We start from the raw sequence: 23616 nt of genomic DNA on the forward strand, positions 1-23616 counted from the left end.
GTGTCTTAGCAATTTCATGTATAATTTAGAGTGAAAACTGTGCATTTTCTCATTTTTAATACTTATATGACTTATAATAATTAATTAGGGAAGATATAGTAAAATTATGGTTGAAGTAGATATGCTATAAATGTCTATTTTACTTTTTTTTTAATAGTAAATATTATTAATTTTCTAATAAGTAAATGACTTACAATAATTAAGTAGGGGAAATATACTAAAATCACGGTTGAAGCAACTGAAACAGACATGTCATAAATATTTATTTATTTAATTAAGTATTATTAATTTTTTAATATGTAAATGACTTATAATAATTAATCAAGAATAATATAGTAAAATTATGATTGGAACAAGTGAAGAAGCAGATATGTTAACGAAGTGTTGCCTGCTTCTTCACACTTTTTTAATAGTACTAATTTCTGTTATGGTCAAAGTGTATTTGGACAACGATTATTAATGTGTTACATTATATAATAATTTATTTTTAAAATCATTAATGTGTAGTAGGTCGTGCAAAAATCAAACCGATCGATAAATCGAACTGATAAAAATATTATTGGTTTATTGTTATTGGGTTAATGGGTTAATGATTTTCAATGATTTTATAAAATAAATTTATTGGGTTATTGACTCGATTTAATTTTTTCTTATTGGGTTATTGGGTAAACTGATAACCCAATAAGTATATATATATATATTCTTAATTTCTTAATTTCTTTTTAATTTATACAAATTAACAAACCTATTATTTATACAAACTCTTAATTTCTTCTAACAACATTTAATTCAAACTTGAAGATTCTTGTAAATTAAAACACATCATGTAGGATTTTTAGTTGCAACTAAGATTCGATTTTTTTCCATGTTAGTTACTACTATTCTATTTTATGAATATTTTCTTATTGGTTAAATTGAAAATCGATCGATAAATCGAAAACTGATCAAAAGTACCTTATTGGTTTAACTATTGGTTTAGCATATGTAAAAATCAAAAACCAATAAATCAAACCGATAATACGTAAAATCAAACGGAATCGACCGCTGCACACCCCTAATGTATGGCATTATATAACCAAGAAAAATAATATAATAGTATATAATATTACACAATATAAAATAATACCATATATATCATGAAAGTTGAAACAGTATGTAACCATCACCCATTACCAACAACTTTGTCACCAATTGGTCTATGGATTATGTAGAAAGCCCAAACAATGAGGTTTCCAAATTGAGACCCAAAAAACCTTGATTGGTCAAAGTGCATTTGGACAAGGACCGGTCTACTTTCTGCTAAACTTTGCTCCTCTCATCTCTTTCCTTCCAACTCATTGCCATCTCCAAAAGTCTCAATTGTGATTTGTGGGTTTGTCTTTTTTCTCTTCACATTTCTTCATTCTTTTTCTTGTTTTTTGTTTTGTAGCTTATTATGCATTCATGTTTGCTTTCTAGTATGAAGAAAAATCAGAATAGTGCACTATATTTTCTTTGTTTCAATTTATATGTTATATTTAGTTTGAATTTCTGAGAGTCAAAACTTTCAATTTTTTTCAAAAATTCTGATATTAAATCTTTAAATTCTTCAAAATAAAAATTACATACGTGAACACTACTTTTTTAAAAAAGTTCACATGAGAGAAGATCACGGTCAAAGAAAAACCGGTTTGACTCTTGGAATCAGAACTCTTAACACATAAAGTAGAACAGGGAAAAAAATATTATATATACATTTTCTATTTCTTTTTTTAGATTTATATACATATATTTTAGCTGATATGGGCTCAAGTTGGACTCTCCGAATTGTACAAGATCCACATCTGAATTGTATAAATCTGCCTTTTAGGATTACTAGACATTTTTCTGGATAAGGGAAAAATGATGAAATCTTATATCCTATTGAGAGTATTTCAATTGATATAGGTGATTTTGGTATGAAGAAAAATGTTTTTGTTTGTTGTGGAAAATATTTTCAATAATCTGAATCATTTTTCAGTGGTTTAGTTAGGTATACAAGTAACTATGCAAGGTGAATTATCCTTATTCCCAAAAAATTAAGGACATGCTAGGGTATAAGAATATTGTTTTACTGAAAATGACTGTTGGTTAAAACAAGTGTATGAAGAAACCATTGACCTCCCTTTTGGTGGGCAAAATTTTTTTCCATACCAATGAAAAAACATCTTTTTTTCAGGAAAGTATTTTCTGGCGTACAAGACGATGAACGCATAACATCTAGTTGGCCTTTTATGTATTTTGGTTTGCTTATTTTATCTGATGAGTGAATTTCTGTTCTTTTCTTCTTTCAGGATAATCGGTTAATTAGAGTGCAACAACTAAGCAGAATTTGATCCTAGTGGAGAAAATGAAGTACTGCCTTCATTCTCTATAAATTAAATTTTAGCCAAATCTTGTTCTTAAAGTCACATTCTATTGCAAATGTTTGTTTGATAGACATGGATAAAGAAGAGCAATTCTATTGGAATATGATGTTTTAACATAAGTAGCTAGCTGTTGACTTAATGTGCTGTTCAGCACCCGAAAACCGAAAGATTTTTACTAGGAGGGTAGTTTATGATTTCTTATGAAGTGTCACCTGAAAATGCTGCAGTCCTTAAAAGCCATTTTTCTCGGACTCTATAAAAATGTTGTTGCACTCTTGTGAGACTCTCCAAAAGTACACTAGTTTTGAAGTACCTGACACATCCACATCGATATCTTTAGAGTCCGAGAAACATAGCTTAAAGGATAACTTGTTAAGGGAGATTCACAATTTCTTTGTTGAAGACCCTGTTAAGCCCGACCAAGGTTTACTGCTTGGTGGTTCCAGTAAGACTTTCTAACACAATAGCTATGAGTTCAATTCTCACTGTCCACTTTCCCTGGTCCGCCCCCGCCCTTTCTTCTATCCACCTTATAACTGAAACACAAAACTACCCTTATTCGAAAAGCCTAAGGATCCCATCAAATTTCACCAATTCAAACATTTTATATTTGGATACATAAAGGAATAACTTTTTCCATAAATTCTCTCTAGATCGAATTATCAATTATATTCTCACTATAAAAATAGTTATGAGTCCTTGTAGGACGTAGTTAAGGAAAATGGGTCAAGTTGTTTGACGACCTACTCATTTTTGGAAGAAGCTGAACCTATTTCTGATTGGCTTGTGCGATTAGTTTAGTATTGTTATTGATGTTCTTTTAAATTTGCCTCCGATGTATTCCATTGATGTGTAGCGGGGCTCGTGTAAAATGGGATGAGGCAAATCTGGGAGAAATTGAGGCAAATAAGCCAGTGAGGCAGAAAATAACTGAACCAAAGACGCCATATCACCGTATGATCGATGATGATGATGGTATGTTCATGAAATTTCTATTTGTTTCCTCATGCCTTATCGACTTAATAGAAGTTCTCTTGTTATGCGCCAACAGAGCAAATTTGATGGTGATGTGTATAACTGTTGCATATTCTATTTTTTTTGTTCCACGACTATGAACTTTTCTTAAATTTAAATAGATGAAATGTATTAATCTACAGTTATTAACCTGATTCGAGGCACTAACTGTCTTCTTTCTTGCCCTCAATGGTGAGCTTCTCCCAAGGGATGGCTGGGGGCAGAGGCGAACCTAGGATTTGAAGTCTGTGGGTGCACCGGTATTGTCAAAGGCGCGCATAAGTCTCGAAGCAAGACTCAAATTGTGTTGAGCGCTCGCCTCTCTTAATGTGCAGCTTAGGTTCTAATATCTAATACATACTTTCTCTTATCAATGAAGCTAAAGAGACGGACTATTTCACTTTATCAAAAAAAAAAAAAACTTTTTTTGTTCATATATTTGTCATTCATACTTATATTATTAGTCTTGGACTAGACATATATTTATATTTTTTCTCTCTTTATGCCTTTTTTCGTTAAATCTCACACTTTATTTGTACTTTGTGCTTAAATACAATAGACCGTGAAGTTTTTTTACACTTATTGCTTTTGATAATACTGTGGTGCACAATATATCTTAAGACGTTAGAAAAACTTTCAGTGTCGATTAAGGAATATTATCATATTCAATTGGTCGCCAAAGACATGAACAATACTGAAAAAATAAATATATAGAATAAATATGAGTTCTAAGCTAATAACTTTACTTTCTTATAATATGAAGCTTACTTTTAAAATTATTGAATAATTGGTTTTGGTAGCTCAATGATCAAGGATGATTTATTTTACGAGATGGTCGCAGGTTTGAATCCCCAATCCAACAATTTTGATGTGCTAAATTTAGCAATAAGCCAAGTATTGAATATAAAAGCAAAATTATTGTATGACTCAATCATGTGGATGGAAGGCATGGTTTCAGCCAACTCACCTAGGTGCACTACCATTAATCTTAGGGTGCACTATTAACTATATCCCAATTTCTAAAGGTATATACACATAATTTTTTTCGACGTTAACGGGTGCACATGCACCCCCACTGACACATGTGGGTCCGCCTCTAGCTGGGGGTAGTATAATAGACATCCTAAGACCTTCTTTATTTGGTGTCTTATCCCTTTTGAATGGGTCCAGTGTTATTAATAGCAAAAAGCTCAAAAAAGCTCTAAGATCCGAGGGGCTTTTAGCACAAAGTGTAAATAAAGCATGAGCTTCAACGGAAAAAGGCACAACGGGAGAAAAAACACAAATATATATGCTTAGTCCAAGAGTAATAATTATAAGCATGGATAACAAATATATGAACAAAAAAAATTGAAAATAAAAATTAGGATATAGTTGCTTAGCCTCACCTCTTCAGAAGAGGCTCGTTGGCAAGGGAAAGTATGCCTTAGAACCTTGAAGACGAAGCTGAAAGCACATAAAATGAGGTAAGTTTTGTTTGAGGCTGTAGCTGTAGAGATGATATACTAGGCCTGTTTAGGGTACTTTTGAATATAACTTGTTACCAATTTCAAAAAAAAGAAAGCACATAAAATGAGTCGAAGTGCTCAACACGTTTTGAGCCTCGCCTTAGGGCTTAAGCACTCCTTTGACAACAGTCTTAGTCATATTGATGATCTAGAATTTGACTTGGATTTAATTTTTGTTAATAGTGAGGTAAAAAAAAGGTCAGCCCTGTGCATTAGAGGTAGTCTATAAGTAATTCTTTTATCTCCAAATGCTAAAGTCGGTTTATGTTCTTCTCAATATTAGTTTTGCCTTAGAAGCTTCTCATTTGATACTTAGCCTTCTAGATCTTTTAAAATTTTAGGATGTTGGAGCTTAATGACTTATGAACCTCTGGTGTTTTCTTTATTGTATGTGGCATCAAATGTTGAATGATATATTAGGTTATTCATTTATGACAGTTCAAGAATTACATGCATCATGTAAATTGAGATCTCCAAAATTTTGAAAACAGAATTTTGAACAGTTGAACTTGAAACCAGCTGTGCTTGACATAATTACTATCTTCTGGGGAAGTCTGTTTTTATCTTTGAATTCTCCTGTTACAATGATGAGTTTTATTGAAGGGAAAATTTGATTACCTATCAACCTTATACATTTACGCATACATAATATATATGCATTAGTGGTCTTTACCATCATGTAAGTGTTGAGATGTATGTCTGCTCATAAGTCTCATAGTCTATGTTGCTTGGACTCTTTGAAAATGTCGATGGATGCGTGGAGTAACCTCCAAAAATAGTGCATTTTCGGGGGTATCCGACACGGGTGCGACAACATTTTTGGAGAGTCCGAGTAACATAGGCCATAGCTCATAAGCATCCCTCTAGATGTGGTCCTCATAATCCTAATCAACATAATGTCCTTTTCTCCTCACGTCATTAACTGAATTTGGCATCATATGGGACCTTATGTGGCATTTTCTTCTCATTACTCATGTAGATTTTCCCTTTTTAACGGATCTCATGAGTTTTTTTCTCTATTTAATGTATTTCACGTACAAAAAGTTGTTGCAAGTGCTGCTATTTTCTCTCATTTTTTGCTATTGGTTATTTGTAACTTAGTATTTTAATGTCAGTTGAATTTTGATATGGTTTGCAAATGGAGGCGACAGAGTTAAATATGGTTATACTATAATGTGTAAAAGATAGGTTAAATGTGACATCATGTTAGTATACAAAGACTCAAACTATCTTTGCTCTTATTGCTTTTCTAATTTTGCTGACTACAACAATACTATAGGATCTCCATCTCCGTGGGATAGTTTTGAGGAGGCAAGTGGTGATGCAATACACTCAGATGACATGGCTTCTTCCAATGAAAATAAATCCCGGCGCTCTGGCTGGACATCTTCTGAAGATGAGCCTGATATAATGGACCAAGATGACGAAGGTCTTAACTTTATCTGTGTTTTGTGTCGCAATACTGTGCTTCTGATTTCTCATTCTTGTTATACTCCTCTTCAATAATAGCACGTCATTTAGAAAAATCTGTCAAAAGTATCTTGTTTTTTGTGTGTTCTCTTTAACAGTTGCCTTCAGTTTTAAAAGTTTATGCTAGAAATCACCTGCTTTTCTTGGCTTTTTGATTTTTGGTTGTCAGTTGTCTGCACTTTATGTTGTTGTGATTTTTTTTTTCTCTTATGTTTGGATATAAAGATGGGTTGGGTACTTGGGTTGGGGTTGCATTAGTGAATTCGATTATGCTTGTATGTTTTATAGTATGTTCTACCTACTATGCTCTGGTCTTTGATTTGTTTTTCTACAAAAATAGATTCTGATTCAGAAAGGAGCAGGATCTTTAGGGAGCACAGGCGAGCACACTACGACGAATATAGGAAAATCAAAGAACTACGAAGACAGGGCTCTTCTCTTGAAGGAGCATCCGATGATGAGATTGAGGATCTTGAGAAAGGTGACGGTAGGTGTGATACAACATCATCATTGGCATCTGCCGCTGAGGACATTGACATTGCGGAAGGAAGCACAGACGATTCTAAATAGTCCTCTGTCCCAGCCAATTGATCAAGGATCATCCTGAAAAAGTACATTATTTCTAAGGTCGTTATTACAACCCATTGTTTGGTTTTCATTTGTTCACTTTTGCTTGCAAGTTGTACATAGGCGGTATTTTACATATGGGACAAGCATCTTCCTTCAGTGGTTGGCATAATCTTCTGCTGGAAAAAGTTGTACCTGATTTCCGTTACCGTTCTTTCACAGTTGTCATTGTTGACATGTTTGCTAGCTGAGTCTGCTCTATGTTCTGGGATCAAAGTCATGAAGGTGATAAGTTTGTGATGGCTTTGGGCCTTTTCTCTTGAACTGTTTGATTGAGTTTCTTGAAATTATACAAGTTTGTGTACTTCTATAAACTATAGATTTGTTTTAACACAATGTTATGGAGTCCTTTATTTTTTTTTTTTTTTTTAAAACATTGCTTTGGAGCCAAGAGTAGAGTTTCTTGAATGTATACAGGTTTGTCTACTTTGTTAAACACTAGAGTTGCTGAAATACAACATTTCACAGCCATTTTTCTTTCCTGATTAGCTTCCAGATTAATTCTCCTCATCGTTACATTATTGGTACGTACAACATTCCCAGTATAATTACACAAGTGGGAGTGGCACGATTGCGTAAGCATGTAAAATTTGGCTAGCTTCGAGAAAGTTGATTCATTGAGCAGTTCATATAGTCTTAAGGTTGTCCAGATCAACAATAACAAGTATGCTTTAATCCCAAACTAATTCAATTCTAGATAAATTGTGAACAATCATAATAAGTTAAAGCTTAGTGTATTACTCAAATTCTCTAAACTAGACAAGTAGGTAGGTATATGTTTTCTCTATTAAATTTAGGGGAAATGTCATATAATATACAATAAAGTAATTAGTTTACAGCAAAGACAACTTTTTTTTTTACATAAAAATTCACCCAAAAGTGTACTGAATGCATGTAATGTATATATAATGTATGCATAATGCATCGATAATGTATAAATAGTTGTGAAATGTATATATAATGTATCGATATTGTATAAATAGTTACTTATTGTATATGTAATGTATCGATATTGTAGAAATACATAAACATGTATCAATAATGTATAAATTAATGTATATGTCATGTTATCGGTATTATATAAATGGTGTATAAACGTTTACCGACATCGAATAAATAATTATATAATATATATGTTATGTATTGATATCGAACTTATTTGACTATCTTGCGCTCCATATTAACTAACACAACCGTATTATAATATGCTCCAGTCATCGAGAATGAATGTTTACGTTATCTTTATTAACTGGGAATAATTTGTGATATTTCACTTAGATTACTCTCATCAGATAAGTTTTTTCAATACTTCACTGGTATTTAACTATTAATGTTATAACAGTCTCAATTCTACTCTAATCCTCTTGAGTTGCCTTTATTTCGCACAAGTTTTTGCTATTCCTTTCCCTTGTGCCTCAAAGAGATGTCACAAACACACAAATACTCAAGAGTGATCACTCATTTTGAGCATTTATATACACCGACATAAATTAATTCATGTTGAATGTGTTATATCTTGAAAATGGTTTTCATTTGGTTACCTATCAGGTGCCTCATAGAGATGTGACAAACACACAAATACTCAAGAGTGATCACTTATTTTGAGCATTTATATACACCGACATAAATTAATTCATGTCTGATGTGTCATATCTTGAAAATGGTTTTCATTTGGTCACCTATAAGTTGAAAGAAACTGCTGGAAATGTTGAAGAAGCTGTTCGAGAACTTCGACATGCCATTTTGGTAAGTCCAAAATGTTGAACATGACTGCTTAAGATATGACACAAAATAAAGGTAATCTAGAAAGAAAATAATAGAAATGAAAAAAAAAAACAATAATGAAACAACAAAATAATAATAACAACAAAATAATAATATAATCAACCTACACGAAATATAGATAGTAATAGAAATCGAAAAATAAGAATGTTTGTATTGATTTTTGATGATGAATTCCAGCATATTCAAGGACCAGGTCCGTTGCATGTTTACACCATGAGGAATGCTATGGGACAGCTGTGCATTGCTGCATACTGTACAATTTGTTCGATAGTATCATTATTGTTCAGGTGTGCAGCGTACAATGCGGGGACACCTGATCCAATAAAATGCCTGTTCGATTTGTCTCTCATCATATATAAGCAAAGATGTGATCATTTGAAGACCCACTTTTGTAGAAATCAGTTTCTCAACACAGGCAAAGCTGCTCTTACTCAAGAAATAGAAAGTTGCTCTTTTAGGGACCTGATATAGCTTTTATCGTTTTATTCTCTTGAGTTTTTGAGTCTTGTTTGAAAGTAGTAGTTTACTCTTGTAATCAAGAGTGACAATCTTTCTTGAATATGCTGAGTCTTGGCTTAGGTTGAGTTACCTAGCATCAATCGACTAGAGCTAGTTGATTGTTAGAGGTGTGGCAGAGTTGTCGCATAAGATTGTAATAAAGTTATTACAAGTGTACGAATTTAGAGTAAAATCCTTCTTGAGTTTGCTTGAGTCTGTAATCAGTTGGTTTCTTGATTACAGTAAAGTTTGGAGAAATCTTGTGAGGACATATCATAGTTTTTCCTTTCTTAAGTAAGGAGGTTTTTCAAATAAAACCCCTTGTGTTGTTTGGTTCCACAAATTTCGTTTAGTTCTTTTATTTCATGAAATGCCCTGAACTTTGGCCCTTGCAAATTTCTTGAGTCTTGAATTTTCTGTTCATCTTACGACTCACACCATAAGTCGTATGGTATGGTGACAGATCTAGGGACTTTAGTCATATGTTGGTCAGTGCGTTGTTGTCCAAGTATGTCCTGGTTACGAGAGACTCCATACGAGTCGTACGGTCATGTGACGAGATGGTTAGGGCCCAATCGTATGGTTTCCAGTGTTTAGCCCTTAGTGTTCTGCCTTGGAAATGAATAGACAATACCAGTCATATGGTCTAGTGACGAGTTTGGCAGGGGAGTCGTAAGTTAGACAAAGTGTGGTGTCCAACCTTCTGTTATGGTGAGGTCGTGATGGTACTAATCATATGATGTGGTGATGAGTTGGAGGGTCAAATCCTAGCCACCTGCGAGTTTTTGCAACTTCTAAGCTGAGGTTATTTTGGATATTTTCCACCCCAAGCCCTTAAGACCCCACGTCTTATAACACAAATTGGGCATTCATTCTCCACTTATCAAGATTAAAACACTCTAAAAACTCTCTCAAAAACTTCTCAAGAAAGATTGGGTTAGGGTTTCTTCAAGGTAGTCATCTAGAGGCTTAAAGATCAAATTCTCTCCGTAAATATTCGTAACTCAGGCATGTGACTCTTCTTTCATTGTTAGTTAACAAAAATCATGTGTTTTAAACATTGTTCATGAGTCATTAAGAGTGGTTTTGAACACTAAGGTTGAGGGTTTGAGTGAATGTTGTTGAGTATTGCTTTCTCATGATTTAAATTATGATTGTACATGTTTTGATAATAATTTTGCACATGTGGGTGCATGGGATTTGTGGTTTAACATATAGGTTATATTTAACCCTAAATTTGTTGGTTTTTGGCTTTGATAATGTTATGCCCTCAACCTATTTGTGAAAATATCAATGAGAATGATCTTGTCACATGTTGAATTGTGTTTTGTACTAAGGCACTGACCTAGAATGTTAATGATTGGTAAATGGTTTCATGAAGGCCTTGTTGGCCATAAATTGATTTGAATTATAACCTTGGTGGTCTAATTAAATAAATGGGTTTGAGTCCCTAAGTGTTGAATTGAATTGATGTCTTTGTTTAGACAATGGGTTCGAGTCCCAAGTTAATTAATAATGGTTATGGCCTGTTGTACGCTTGCAAGCAAGGTTGGTATGATGATACCAATGGGATGCCTTTGATAAGTAATTAGATTAAAGGTTGTGTATGTGTAATGAATGTTTTAATTGGGATTTAAAGCGGGATGTGTAGCCGGGTCGTGAAAGTGGAGTCCGAAGAACTAACACCAAAAATTGCGCTAGCCGGTGCAGGTGCCTATATGACTGGGAGGTTCGACGCCCCCGAATAGATATTTGAATGGGAGGTTCGAGTCCCCCATATTGTATATATTGGTGATTAAGTCACCTTAATTATGCCGGGAGGTTCGAGTCCCCCATAAAGTAATATATGGTTATGGATATTCTTTGGTTCGTGTGGCTACACACACTAGGGCCCTTCCAGTTAGGGGAGAGCTAGGACCATATAGCCCATGGGTGCCTTGTTATATGACGGTTATGCTACACAACCCAGGTTAAGGTTTTCAAAACTCATGGTAAACTTTGTTTTCTATCCCTGCACGATATATATATATGAATATATGTGATTGTATATGGTTATTCAATTTGGTTTTGAATGATGGCATTGTTTTATTCCTCTATCTTTGAGTTACATGCTAGCTCTCCAATCGCTAACCATTTCTGGATGTTGTATCCCCACCGATGAAGGCGCCAAAGTTTCTTTTACTTTTCCTACGCAGTGATCAGGTGTTCGAGTTGGTTTGTAAGTTGACATTGAAGTGGTGATCTTTCATACTTTGGAAGGCTTCATTTCATGGTCTTTATTACTTGTGTCTTAGATATTATTCAGACTTTGTTGGATTAATATGTACTTGGGTATATTGTTTAGGTGGATTGGCTCGGTGATGGATGGTTGTACGATTATTGGTGGTTGATTTAGACATTTCATGAATTAATACAAGTCTTAGCTTGCACTATCTTGTTATATGTTCAGAATTCATCCGACACTTGAGGTTGTTGTGTTGACTAGGTTAGGTGAAGGGGGTGATCTCTGGTCCATGTAGGACTGGGGATACCCATCACTGCTAGGCCCTAGTTCACATCGTAACAAAGTTGGTATCAGAGCCTAGGTTCATGATCAATTGGGTGCCTACAAAGCCGTGTCAAGTAGAGTCTCTTTTATAAGTGTATAGTACGCCACACTTATAAGAGGGAGGCTATGACACATTTAGGAATGTTTCCCTTTCTTGTTGTCTTAATCTCAGGCTATAGAGTCTAAGATCTTGGATCCTTTTAATTTCTATTTGTTCTTCTTTCAAATCATTCCTCTAAGAAAATCTGATGTCCGTGTCCCATCTAAAGACAATATGGACAGAGCTCGTCCAACTTCTAGGGTATAAACCCAATTAAGGATCATTGCATCTGACTGTCCTCGTGGGGTTTTGCCTATCCCCACTGATCCTACTCTTGAGGGTGACACTCATACTCAGTCGCCTCCCAGAGAAGTTACTAATGTGGAGTTCCGTCACTCTATTAACCTATTGACATAGTTGGTGACATCTCAGTCATAACAGTCGGGTTCTACTGGTGCTGCTACGGGTTTATCTGAGAACACTAGAGTTGGCCAATTTATAAGGTTGCATCCTCCAATGTTTATTGGTACAAAGGTTAAGGAGGATCCTCAAAGTTTCATTGATGAGACGGAGAATATATTTTGGGTTATATATGTTTTGAAGGTTGAAGGCGTAGAGTTTGCTGCCTATCAATTGAAAGATATGGCGTACCAGTGGTACGAAGAGTTGGAATAGTTGAGAGGCAAAGATGCTAGTTCTACCTTATGGAATGATTTCTCTAGTGCGTTTCTAGATCATTTCTTTTATCAGGAGTTGAGGGAGGCAAAAGCAGAGGAATTTGTTAACTTGAAGTAAGAGAGAATGACAGTCAAAGAGTATGCTTTGAAATTCCATCAGTGTTCTCGGTATGCTCCAGAATTGGTATCTAATATGAGGGCCCAAATGAGAAAGTTCACTTTGGGATTATCTCGTGAGTTGATTATTAAGTTTAAGGCTGCCATGTTGAACAAGAACATAGATATCTCCAAATTCGTCGTGTATATACAACAGGTCAAAAAGGAGAAAAAAAGTAGGTTGAGATTGGTGAGAGACAGAGTAAGAAGTAGGTTAAAAATAGTCTAAGAAGAAGAGCTGGAGGAGTCCCAACTCCTATTTGATGGATAGTGCTCCCTACCTAAAGCCGTCAGGTGATCAATGTTTTTAGGTTGGTGATGATTCTGGGGCATAAGGTTCCTAATCTCAGGCTAGTAGGGCCCATTCAATACCATTCTACCCTTTCTATAGATTTTGTGGTCAGCACTATCATGGTCAGTACAAGAAGGGGAGAAACTAATGTTTTATGTGTGGTTAGATTGGGCATATGTAGCAGGATTATCCTTTTAGAGTTGCTTCTGGGGCAAATAAGGTTCCTGATCAGAACCATCTTTATGCTCTCATTATTCATCAGGAGTCTGAGGCACCTCCGGATGTTATTACTGGTATGTTAAAACTCTTTTTCTATGATGTGTACTATTTACTTAATCCGAGGTCCACTTTCTCTTGTGTGACCCTATTTGTGGATGTGAATTTTAGTTTTGATCCTGAGTCTCTGTCCCAATGGAAGACCCTGTGGTTGTCAGAAGAGTCTATAGGGTTTGTGTGGTATCTGTTGGTAATAAAGAAACTCTAGTAGACTTAATAGAGTTAGACATGGTTGAATTTGATGTTATTTTAGGAATGGACTGGTTGTACTCGTGCTATGCTTCTTTAAACTATTAGACTCATAAGGTCATGTTTGAATTCCCTAATGAGCCAATTATTGAATAGAAGGGAAGTTATCTAGTGCCTAAAGGAAGGTTCATATCATATCTTTTAGCCGGAAAGTTAATTTCCAAAGGTTGTCTCTATCATCTGGTCTGGGTTAAAGATTCTAACCTTGAGGGTCCTTCCTTAGATTTTGTCCCAGTGGGAAATGAATTTTCAAAAGTTTCTCCTGATGATCTACCTGGTGTCCCTCCCGATAGGTAGATTGATTTTGGTATTGATCTTGTTCTGTACACTTGTCCTATTTCTATTTCCCCGTATAGAATGGCTCCAACTGAGTTGAAGGAACTCAAGGAGCAGTTGAAAGACCTCTTAGACAAGGGTTACATCCGTCCTAGTGTGTCCCTATGGGGTACACCTGTATTGTTCATGCGTAAGAAGGATGAGTCCCTTTGGATGTTTATTGATTACTGACAATTGAGCAAGATGATGGTAAAGAATAAGTATCCACTTTCAAGAATTAACGATCTCTTTGATCAGCTTTAGGATGCCAGATTATTCTTTAAGATCGATCTTTGGTCCGGGTATCATCATTTAAAGATTAGGGAGGTGGATATCCCTAAGACAACTTTTCATACCCGGTATGGGCATTTTGAGTTCTTGGTGATGTCATTTGTCTTGACCAATGGCCCTACGATATTTATGGATTTGATGAATAGGATTTTTTATCAGTTTTTGGATCTGTTCGTGATTATCTTCATTGATGATATTTTGGTGTACTCTAAGAGTGAGGAAGATCATATCGATCACCTCCATTGCATACCTTGAAAGATCAACAGTTTTACGCTAAATTCTTTAAATATGAATTCTGGTTGAATGCCATAACTTATTTGGGTCTTTTTTTGTCTAGTGAGGGGATCATAGTACATCCCCAAAAAGTTGCAGTGGTTAAGAAGTGGCTTAGACCTGCAACTTCAACTGATATTCGAAGCTTTTTGGGTTTATCTGGTTACTATAGGAGGTTTATGGAAAACTTTTCTTCTATTGCTGCTCCATTGACCAAGTTGACTCAGAAGAAGGTGTAGTTCATATGGTTGTTGATTCTCTTAGAAAGTTGTCCATGGGAAGTTGTCGCATGTGGATAAGGATAAGCGATAATTGGTGAAAGATATTCATCGATCGGCTAAGCTTGAAGTTTGTCTCTTGGACTCTGAGGAAGGTGGTGTGTTTATGCAATAGGTGGCGCAATAATACCTTGGTTCAGAAATAAAGGAGAAACATGTATTAGATCTTTTTTTGATGAAGATCAAGGATGATATGGTAAGCAAAAGGTTATGACCTTCGAGATCGGTGGTGATGGCATCTTGAGGTACCAAGGAAGGTTGTGTGTTCTCGACATAGATAGATTGCGAGGAAGGATTTTGGTTGAGGCCCATGAATTATGATATACTATTTATCTCGGTTAGAGATGTATAATGACCTTAAGGAGATGTATTGGTGGAATACCATCAAACGAGATGCAGCCAGCTTTGTGGCTAAGTGTATGGTATGTCAGCAAGTGAAGGTGGAGCACATAAGGCCCAGTGGGATACTCCAAGAGATTGAACTATTGGTGTGGAAATAAGAGATAATTAATATAGATTTTGTTATCGGCCTTCTGCAAATGTAGAATTAGTGTGACTCCATTTGGGTCATCGTGGATTGGATGACTAAGTTTGCTCATTTCTTGCTAGTGAGGAGTACTTATTCTGCCGAGGATTATACAAAGTTGTTCATTCAAGAAGTTGTAAAGTTACATGGTGCACTTATCTCAATTATTTTGGATCGTGGTACTCAGTTCTCATCGCACTTCTGGCACTTTTTTAGCGTGGTTTAGGGATTAAAGTTAGTCTTAGTATGAATTTTCACCCGCAATCGGATGGGTAATATAAAAGGACTATTCAGACTTTGAAAGATATGCTGCGAGCCTGTGTGATTGACTTTGGTGGTAGTTGGTTCGACCACTTGACTTTCATTGAATTTTCTTATAATAATAGTTACCATTCTAGAATTGGTGTGGTCCCATTTGAGGCATTGTATGGTAGGAGGTATAGATCTCCTATTGGATGGTTCGAGGTTGGTAAAGTGGAGATGTTTAGCCCAAATTTGGTTCACCAAGATATGGAGAAGGTGAAAGTAATTTGTGATAGGCTTAAGACCGCCAAAGTCGTTAGACGTCCTACGCGGACGTGAGGAGAAGAGACTTGGAGTTTGAGGTTGGAGATTGGGTATTCTTGAAGGTGTCTCTCATGAAGGGAGTAATGTGGTTTGGAAAGAAGGGGAAGCTCAGTACCCAGTATGTTAGTTCGTATTTGATTTTGAGAAGTGGTGATGTTGTACATGAGTTGGATTTTCCCTCTAGCATGAGTTCCATTCATCCGATATTCTATGTGTCCATGTTACAAAAATGCGTGGGTGATCCTTCGTTGGTTGTTCCCTAGGAGAACATTGGTATTTCAGATTCTTTGTCCTATGAGGAGGTCCCGGTGAGGAGCTTGGATAGGCAAGTTTATTGGTTATAAAGAAAAGACGTGGCTTTAATAAAGGTTCTATGGTGGAACCAAAAGTTCAAGGAAGCTACTTGGGAAGCCGAGAAGGACATGAAGTCCAAATATCCATTCCTATTTCTGATTCTAGAAATTCGTGCCTGAGGTATGTATTATTCGTAACATCTTTTTTTTTTTTCTATCTTTTATAAAGAAAAAGGGTAGTTTACTTGGTATCTTTGTTTTCTAACCTAGTTAAATATAAGATTAGAGGTATGTGGAGTCCAATCGTGCTTGCATTGCCTTATTCCATCATTCGAGGGTAAATGATCCTAAGGGGGGAGACTTAATGCCCCGAACTTTGGCCCTTGGAAATTTCTTGCGTCTTGAACTTCTGTTCATCTTATGACTCACACCATGTCGTATGGTGTTGTGATGGGTCTGGGGACCCTAGTCATATGTTGGTCAGTGTCTTGTTTGCCAAGTTTGTCCTGGTTACGAGAGACTCCATATGAGTGTATGGTCATATGATGAGAGGGTTAAGGTCCAATCGTATATTGTCCAGTGTTTACCCCTTGGTGTTCTACCTTGGAAATTACTTAACCATACCAGTCCTATCGTCTGGTGACGATTTGGGCAAGGGAGTTATAAGTTGGACATAGTGTGGTGTCCAAACTTCTATTCTAGTAACGACTTGATGGTACCAATAGTCTGATATGGTGATGAGTTAGAGGGTTAACTCCTACCCACCCACGGGTTTCTACAACTTTTAATCTGAGGGTATTTTGGTTATTTCCCACCCAAGCCTTTAATACCCCACGTCTTATAACACAAATTGGGCATTCATTCTATACTAATCTAAAATAAAACACTCCCAAAAACTTCTCAAGAATGATTGGGCTAGGGTTTCTTTAAGGTGGTCATCTAGAGGCTTAAAGATCAAATTCTCTCCGTGAATCTTCATAACTCAGGCATGTGACTCTTCGTTCATTGTTAATTCATGTAAATCATGTGTTTTAAACATTGTTCATGAGTCATTAAGCGTGGTTTTCAAAACCAAGGTTGAGGGTTTGAGTGAATGTTGTTGGGTATTGTTTTCTCATGATTTAAATTATGATTATACATGTTTTGATAATAATTTTGCACACGTGGGTGCATGGGATTTGTGGTTTTACTAATGAGTTATGTTTAACCCTAAATATGTTGGTTTTTGGCTTTGATAATGTTATGCCCTCAACCTGTTTGTGAAAATGTCAATGAGAATGATCTTGCCATATATTGAGTTGCGTTTTGGTCTAAGACATTGGCCTAGAATGTTAATAATTGGTAAATGGTTTCATGAAAGCCTTATTGGCCATAAATTGATTTGAATTATAACCTTGGTGGTCTAATTGACTAAATTGGTTTGAGTCCCTAAGTGCTGAATTAAATTGATGTCTTTTTTTAGACAATGGGTTAGAGACCCAAGTTAATTTATAACGTCTATGTCATGTTGTACGCTTGTAAGTGGGGTTGGACTGACGATACCAACATGATGCCTTTTGTAAGTAATTGGATTAGTGGTTGTGTATGTGTAATGAATGTTTTAATTAGGCTTAAAAGCAGAATGTGTAGCTGAGCTGTGAAAGTGGAGTCCAAAGAACTAACACTGGAAATCGCGCTAGCCGGTACGGGTGTCTATATGATCAGGAGGTTCGATTCCTCCAAATAGATATATGAATGAGTGGTTCAAATCCCCCATATTGTATAGATTGGTGCTTAAGTCACCTTGATTACGCCAGGAGGTTTGAGTCCCCCATAAAGGCATATACGACTATGGATATTCTCTGGTTTGTGTGGCTACACACACTGGGGCCCTTCCATCTAGGGGAGAGCTGAGCCCATATAGCCCATGGGTACCTTGTTATATGATGGTTATGCTACACAACCCAGGTTAAGGTTTTCAAAACTTATGCTAAGATTTGTTTCCTATTCTAATATGATATATATATATATATATATATATATATATATGAATATATATGATTGCATATGGTTATTTACTTTGGTTTTGAATGATGGCATTATTTTATTCCTCTATCCTTGAGTTACATACTAGCACTCCAACCATTAACCATCTTTGGACACTGTATCCCCGCGCAATGCTGGCGCTGAAACTTTTTCTCCTTTTTCTTCGCAGTGATCAGGTGTTCGAGTTGGTTCGTGAATTGACATTGAAGTGGTGAGCTTCCAAACTTGGGAAGGCTTCATTTCATAGTCTTTATTACTTGTGTCTTTGACATTGTTCAGACTTTATTTTGGATATTATCGGGGGCATGTCCCGATATTTTATTGACTTCGGTTTTGTAATGGTTTTGTTGGATTACTGTGGACTTGGGTGTGTTGTTTTGGTGGATTGGCTCGATGATGGATGATTGTCAAGTTACTGGTGACTGGTTTAGACATTTCATTAATTAATACAAGTCTTAGCATGCACTTTCTTGTTATATGTTTTGAATTCATAGGACACTTGAGGTTTTTGTGTTGACTAGGTTAGGTAAAGGGGGTGATCCCGATCCACATGGGACTTGTGATACCCGTCACAGCTAGGCCCTGGTTCGGGTCGTGATATTTTAGTTGTGTAAATATTCTCCAGAGACTTTGTTCCTTGCTGGTAGTGAATTCGTATAAACCATCAATTCGTGTCAGAGCGAGGTTCACCCTAATTAGTTAACACCTATAGTGGATTCGTATTATCCAAGCACCACCAATCTTGGATGAAGGACAGTCCGCCACTAGACCACTTTATTTTAATGGTCAATTTTATGGTTTGGGGAATATAAGGATGCATAACTTTATCATGGTTGTGGATAGTGAGCTATAGGACATCATCTGTGATGGTCCATGTATGGAAATGAAGGAAGTCGAAGAAGGCAAGATTACTAAACTTTTCCTAAGACTCTAAGAGAATATGATGAAGAGGATTGCAAAAAGGTTGAAAAAATTTTCAAGGCTAAGAAACTTTTGATATGTGGAATAGATCCTGATGAGTACAATCGTATTTCAACTTGTGAAAATGCAAAGGAAATTTAGGATTGCTTAATAACTACTCATGAAAGGACTAGTTAGGTCAAAGATTCCAAAGTGGATATACCCACCACCCAATATGATGTCTTCACAATAAAAAAGTGAAATACGATTGAATTTTGGGTCTTACGACCCACCAAATTAAAGATAATTGAGTCATCTTTCCAATGCATCTGATTTTGCCTTAATACGATACCTGACAAAATGCTATGAGTATTTTTATGAGGAACTAGTGAGGGTCCGCAATTTTCCTGTGTCATAGAGGATAATCTCTATGATAAGCAGCGTAGCACAGAGGTTAGCCTCCGCGATAAGGGTCGTGCCATGCCTCTATATAAAAGTCATGCTATTTTATTTTATTTCCCTTAGTATGAGTGGTAATGAGTTATTTTCACCTATGAACGGCCTTTAAACATTATATGAACCTATTTCCATCAATTTTCATGAAACAAAAAGCAATTACATCACTCTCAAACTCAAAACCCCTAGAAAGCACAAAGGTTTCACTGTATGTTTATCTTATAGGTTTCAAGTTCCCAATTTCTCACAAATTCTTGTGTATCTAAGACGTGTTACTCTTTCGTAAATCTTATTTTATCAAAAGCATGTGTTTATAAATGTGTCCATGTGATTTTATTAATGATTTTGAATGTGGGTTGAGGGATTTTAAAGCATTATTGATGAAATTACTTTTCGCATGGTTTATATGAAATTATTCACGCTTTATTGATGATTCTGAACTAGTTCGGTGCATGGGCATGGTGGATAAACTAAGGCGTTATGGTTTTCTTCAATTATGTGGTTTTGATGAATGAATTGATGATGACCACAACCCAATCTCATGAAAATAGTTTGATTGTGAGTATAGATATACACTGGACTATTTTTGAAACCTTGCATTGCATAAAAGGTTAATGAAATGTAAAAAAAATAGTTTCAAATTGAAAAGTTCGGAGTCCTATTGGCTGACTGGGTTAGAGTCCTATTGGCTAAATGATTTGGTTCCTACTTGAAACTTTGGATTCCTATTGGCTGACTGGGTTAGAGTCCTATTGGCTGAACGGTATAGTTCCTACTTGGAACTTTGGAGTCCCATTGGTTGATTGAGTTAGAGTCCCCTTGGCGAATGGTTGAATTTTGATAAATGGCATACGCTTGCAAGCTATAGTCGGTATTACGATACCGCTTGATAACGTTGTAATAAATGACTCCATGAATGATTTAATGAGTTATGTGCTAAATATTTTAATTGGGCTTAAAGAGGGTTATATAGAGAAGCCGTGAAGGTGTGGGCCTCGAATGATTTATACTGGAAACTCATGTTTGCCGACGTGAGGTTTGGTCTTGATGACCATGTGCATGTGTCACACGATATATATATTTTGGGATGGCTAGTTTCCTTGATGGCTTTAGCTTTCCCTTGATTTTTCTCTGCTTCATGCGGCTAACACGCACTGAGGCCTTTTCATTAGGGAAGCTGAAACCATATAGCCCATGGGTGCATTTTATGATGGTTAAGCTACATGTCCAGGATAATGCTTTACTTCATGATAAGCTTTGTTCCCTACCCCAACACGTTATATATTTGAATGTATATTCATATGTTTGTGTGCATTTGGATATTGGACTGATTTTGGATTATTCATCATGACATTATTTTATCCCTATCCCTGAGTTACTTCGTAGTGCTCATCCCACTAACCATCTCCGGACGCTGTATCTCCACGCGATGTAGGCACCAAAAATACTTTTGCTTTTCCTACGCAGTGACAGTTGATCGTTGGATAAACTCCTGAGACAGCTTGAAGTGGTGAGCTTCCATATTTTGGAAGAACTTATTTCATGATTTGGTTTCCTAATGTAACATACTTTTCTTTCATCTTGTTTTGGTTATCGTTGGGGGTATGTCCCGACTTAGATTGATCTTGGTTCTATCTAGAGGTTTTGTGGATTACTGTGGACTTGGGATTGATTGTTGAATTCTTGGACTTCTTTCGAGTCACATTTATCTACCTTGTTATATGTTGGAATTCCACTGCTATACTTATATTATGTTCCATTTTTTACTAGGCTAAGGGGGTGGTCTCTAGTCCTTATTGGACTTGAGAAACTCGTCATGGCCAGGCCCTGGTTCAGGTCATGAAAAACAACTGCTAGTTCTGTCAGCCTAATCCCTATTGCTATGTAAATGAATGTGATAGTATTTTTGCTGGCTCTAATTCTCAGTTGGGCATGGAAGTACTTAGTGTTAGCATCATCACTCTTGATCCGATAAGCCCTTGATTTCTGTCTTAACATCCTTTTCTCTAAATGCTCTATATATCAACTTCTATAATAAGGCTATTGTCTTGATCAAACAAGGTCTAATAGAGAGAAGAATATATAATATTAGATTTCACTTGCTCAAGTTTCTTTTTGTCTTGGTTGAGCTTATGACTAGACTAGACATGTATGTACTTATCTCTTTTAGCTCAACCTTTACTATTTTTAGCTTCTGCTAGATTGTTCTCATTGCATTCATTTCCATTATTAGTTCCATGATCTCTGAACCCTTTATGCCCCGTGATAGTAAAATACAAATTAAAGGGTTTAGGATGCAAAGTTATCTATTTACAATACTACACCAAGAGGGGAGAGTGATCAAACACACCAGGAGAGAGGACATCAACTTCAATGTTAGTAAATAGGCTTTGCCATGTAAGGTTGCCCAATGCCCAATCTATTCTATTGTATACTCTTTTTTGCATAGGCTGCTTGTTTCTTCATGTGAAAAAACTACCTTTGTTTCTAAGAGGAGTGAGTTGTAGATCAGCTAGCAAGTCCTGAAAACCTTGCACCTTCGTTTGAATAATTGGATGACCGATTCTGTCCTTAGTAATAAGAACATTGTTGAAGTCACCAATTATCATTCAAGGAATTTATATTTAAGCTCCAACCCCTTTAGTTCCTTACATCATAGTTCTCTCTACTATAATTCATTTCTAGCATATACCACAGTGATCAGAGCACTAAACTGAGTATCTTGATTCTCCACCAGATAGTGAATGAACTGCTCATGTACATCTAGCACTTGAATAATTAAGTGTTTTTTCCAAAGTGACCACACCCTACCTAATTCAATATTAGGTAGTTACAGGAGTAGTTCCAGTCAGCTGTAAATTTCTATAGTATATTCATAGCATTTCTCTCCTTGACTAATCTCAACACACCCTACAAATCTACCTTATTCTTCTTTAGAAAGAGAATCAACTCTTTCTATTTGAGGGCTTGATTAATTCCTCTAATGTTCTAAGTGCTAATAATCATGGGGGGTTAAAGGGATTCCTCCTACCAGCTCTACTCATCCCAGAGGTTCTTAGCCCATTAATCTGCATTTTAAAGTGAGGAACATATGTGCTAGCCTCATGTCCCTCCTGAGAGACCTCTTCACTCTGTGTTGCATTAACACTCTAATGTTCTATAGGTTGAAGTTGAGTGTTTACTTGGTTCTGCTACTTTTCTTCCTCCTGTTGTATATTCTCTAGCTTCTCATCTGGTGGTGTTTGCCATTCCTGGACAGGGAGAATATGTCTTCTCCACCTCCTTCTTCATCTTGGAATTCCTTCCTATTTTTGGCCCTCTATTGGTTGTTCTTGCACATTCTTCCAACAATTTGCATCCCCATGTTTTAAAAATTCATTATAAAATTTAGGCTTCCACTCATAAGTGACCCTCTATTGGAAGACACCTGATTGGACAATCAACTCAATACTCTCAGGTAAGACGTTGGACACATCAATCTCGATAAGTACCCTCGCATATGATATCCTTTCCATTCGAGCAATTACTTTATCAGTATATAATTTTTTTTGCACTATACTCTTTTTTTCTAATTGCTTCAGCAGATTAGTACCCCACAGACAAGCCATGAAACTTTACCCATAGGGGAATTTTACTAAGGCAGTCCGGGTTGAACTCAAAATCAGTCTCCCAATGATGTCATATAAATAGTTTGTTTTGAAATATATATTTTCCAACTTCCATAACCAAATCTCTATCCTCAATTGTATTTAAATAAAACATATAATAACCATCATCATAGTAGAGGATTTGAGGCTTAGATACAAAGTTCCATATATGATCAACATAATTCTCCATTGACCGCTCGTATGGTGTATCCCTTATCACATAACCAATTAGTGTTATGGCCCTATAAACCTCTTATGTTTTGATGGAATCCTCAACTATCACCACCATAGATTTCTTATTGATTTTGATTGGTTGGATAAAGCTTAGTGATATTTCCATTTGCGAGCTTCAAATATTGACTGACTTAGTCTTTTTATCTTTCGTAGGAGAGGTTGTTCTGTGACCCCGTGGTGTAGGCTTAGTAAACGTACCAACATCAAAGAAGTGGAGGCAGGGAGGTACCATCATGGTCTTCAAAGTTATTACATTCCCCTTTAACTTTTTAGGGTTGTCACCT

At 36.1% G+C, this 23616-nt stretch overlaps 1 protein-coding gene across 8 annotated transcripts; it reads left to right on the forward strand.

Annotated features, from left to right (window-relative positions):
• Positions 1-1160: 1160 nt before the first annotated feature.
• LOC107876152 (protein phosphatase inhibitor 2) lies at positions 1161-7320 on the forward strand. Of its 8 annotated transcripts, none has more exons than XM_016723190.2 (5): positions 1161-1372; positions 2313-2373; positions 3244-3362; positions 6189-6338; positions 6720-7320. In XM_016723190.2, the coding sequence occupies exons 2-5, from the start codon at positions 2369-2371 to the stop codon at positions 6947-6949; spliced, it is 504 nt and encodes a 167-aa protein (XP_016578676.1). In that variant the 5' UTR covers positions 1161-1372; positions 2313-2368; the 3' UTR covers positions 6950-7320. The 8 variants fall into 8 exon arrangements, with proteins under 8 accessions (XP_016578676.1, XP_016578682.1, XP_047257869.1 ...); XM_016723196.2 differs by having other exon boundaries at positions 1171-1368; XM_047401913.1 differs by having other exon boundaries at positions 1364-1926.
• Positions 7321-23616: the final 16296 nt, after the last annotated feature.

The sequence above is a fragment of the Capsicum annuum genome, chromosome 1, assembly GCF_002878395.1.
Source record: "Capsicum annuum cultivar UCD-10X-F1 chromosome 1, UCD10Xv1.1, whole genome shotgun sequence".
In the NCBI taxonomy this organism is placed as follows: Eukaryota; Viridiplantae; Streptophyta; class Magnoliopsida; order Solanales; family Solanaceae; genus Capsicum; species Capsicum annuum.

What these genes read in the sequence shown, in the direction of transcription:
- LOC107876152 (XM_047401750.1), top strand. Translation starts at nt 3,236, where the DNA reads ATGTGTAGCGGGGCTCGTGTAAAATGGGATGAGGCAAATCTGGGAGAA. An exon ending in TATGATCGATGATGATGATG is followed by an intron (nt 3,363 to 6,188) that starts GTATGTTCATGA and finishes ACAATACTATAG; the next exon opens with GATCTCCATCTCCGTGGGAT. An exon ending in AATGGACCAAGATGACGAAG is followed by an intron (nt 6,339 to 6,719) that starts GTCTTAACTTTA and finishes CTACAAAAATAG; the next exon opens with ATTCTGATTCAGAAAGGAGC.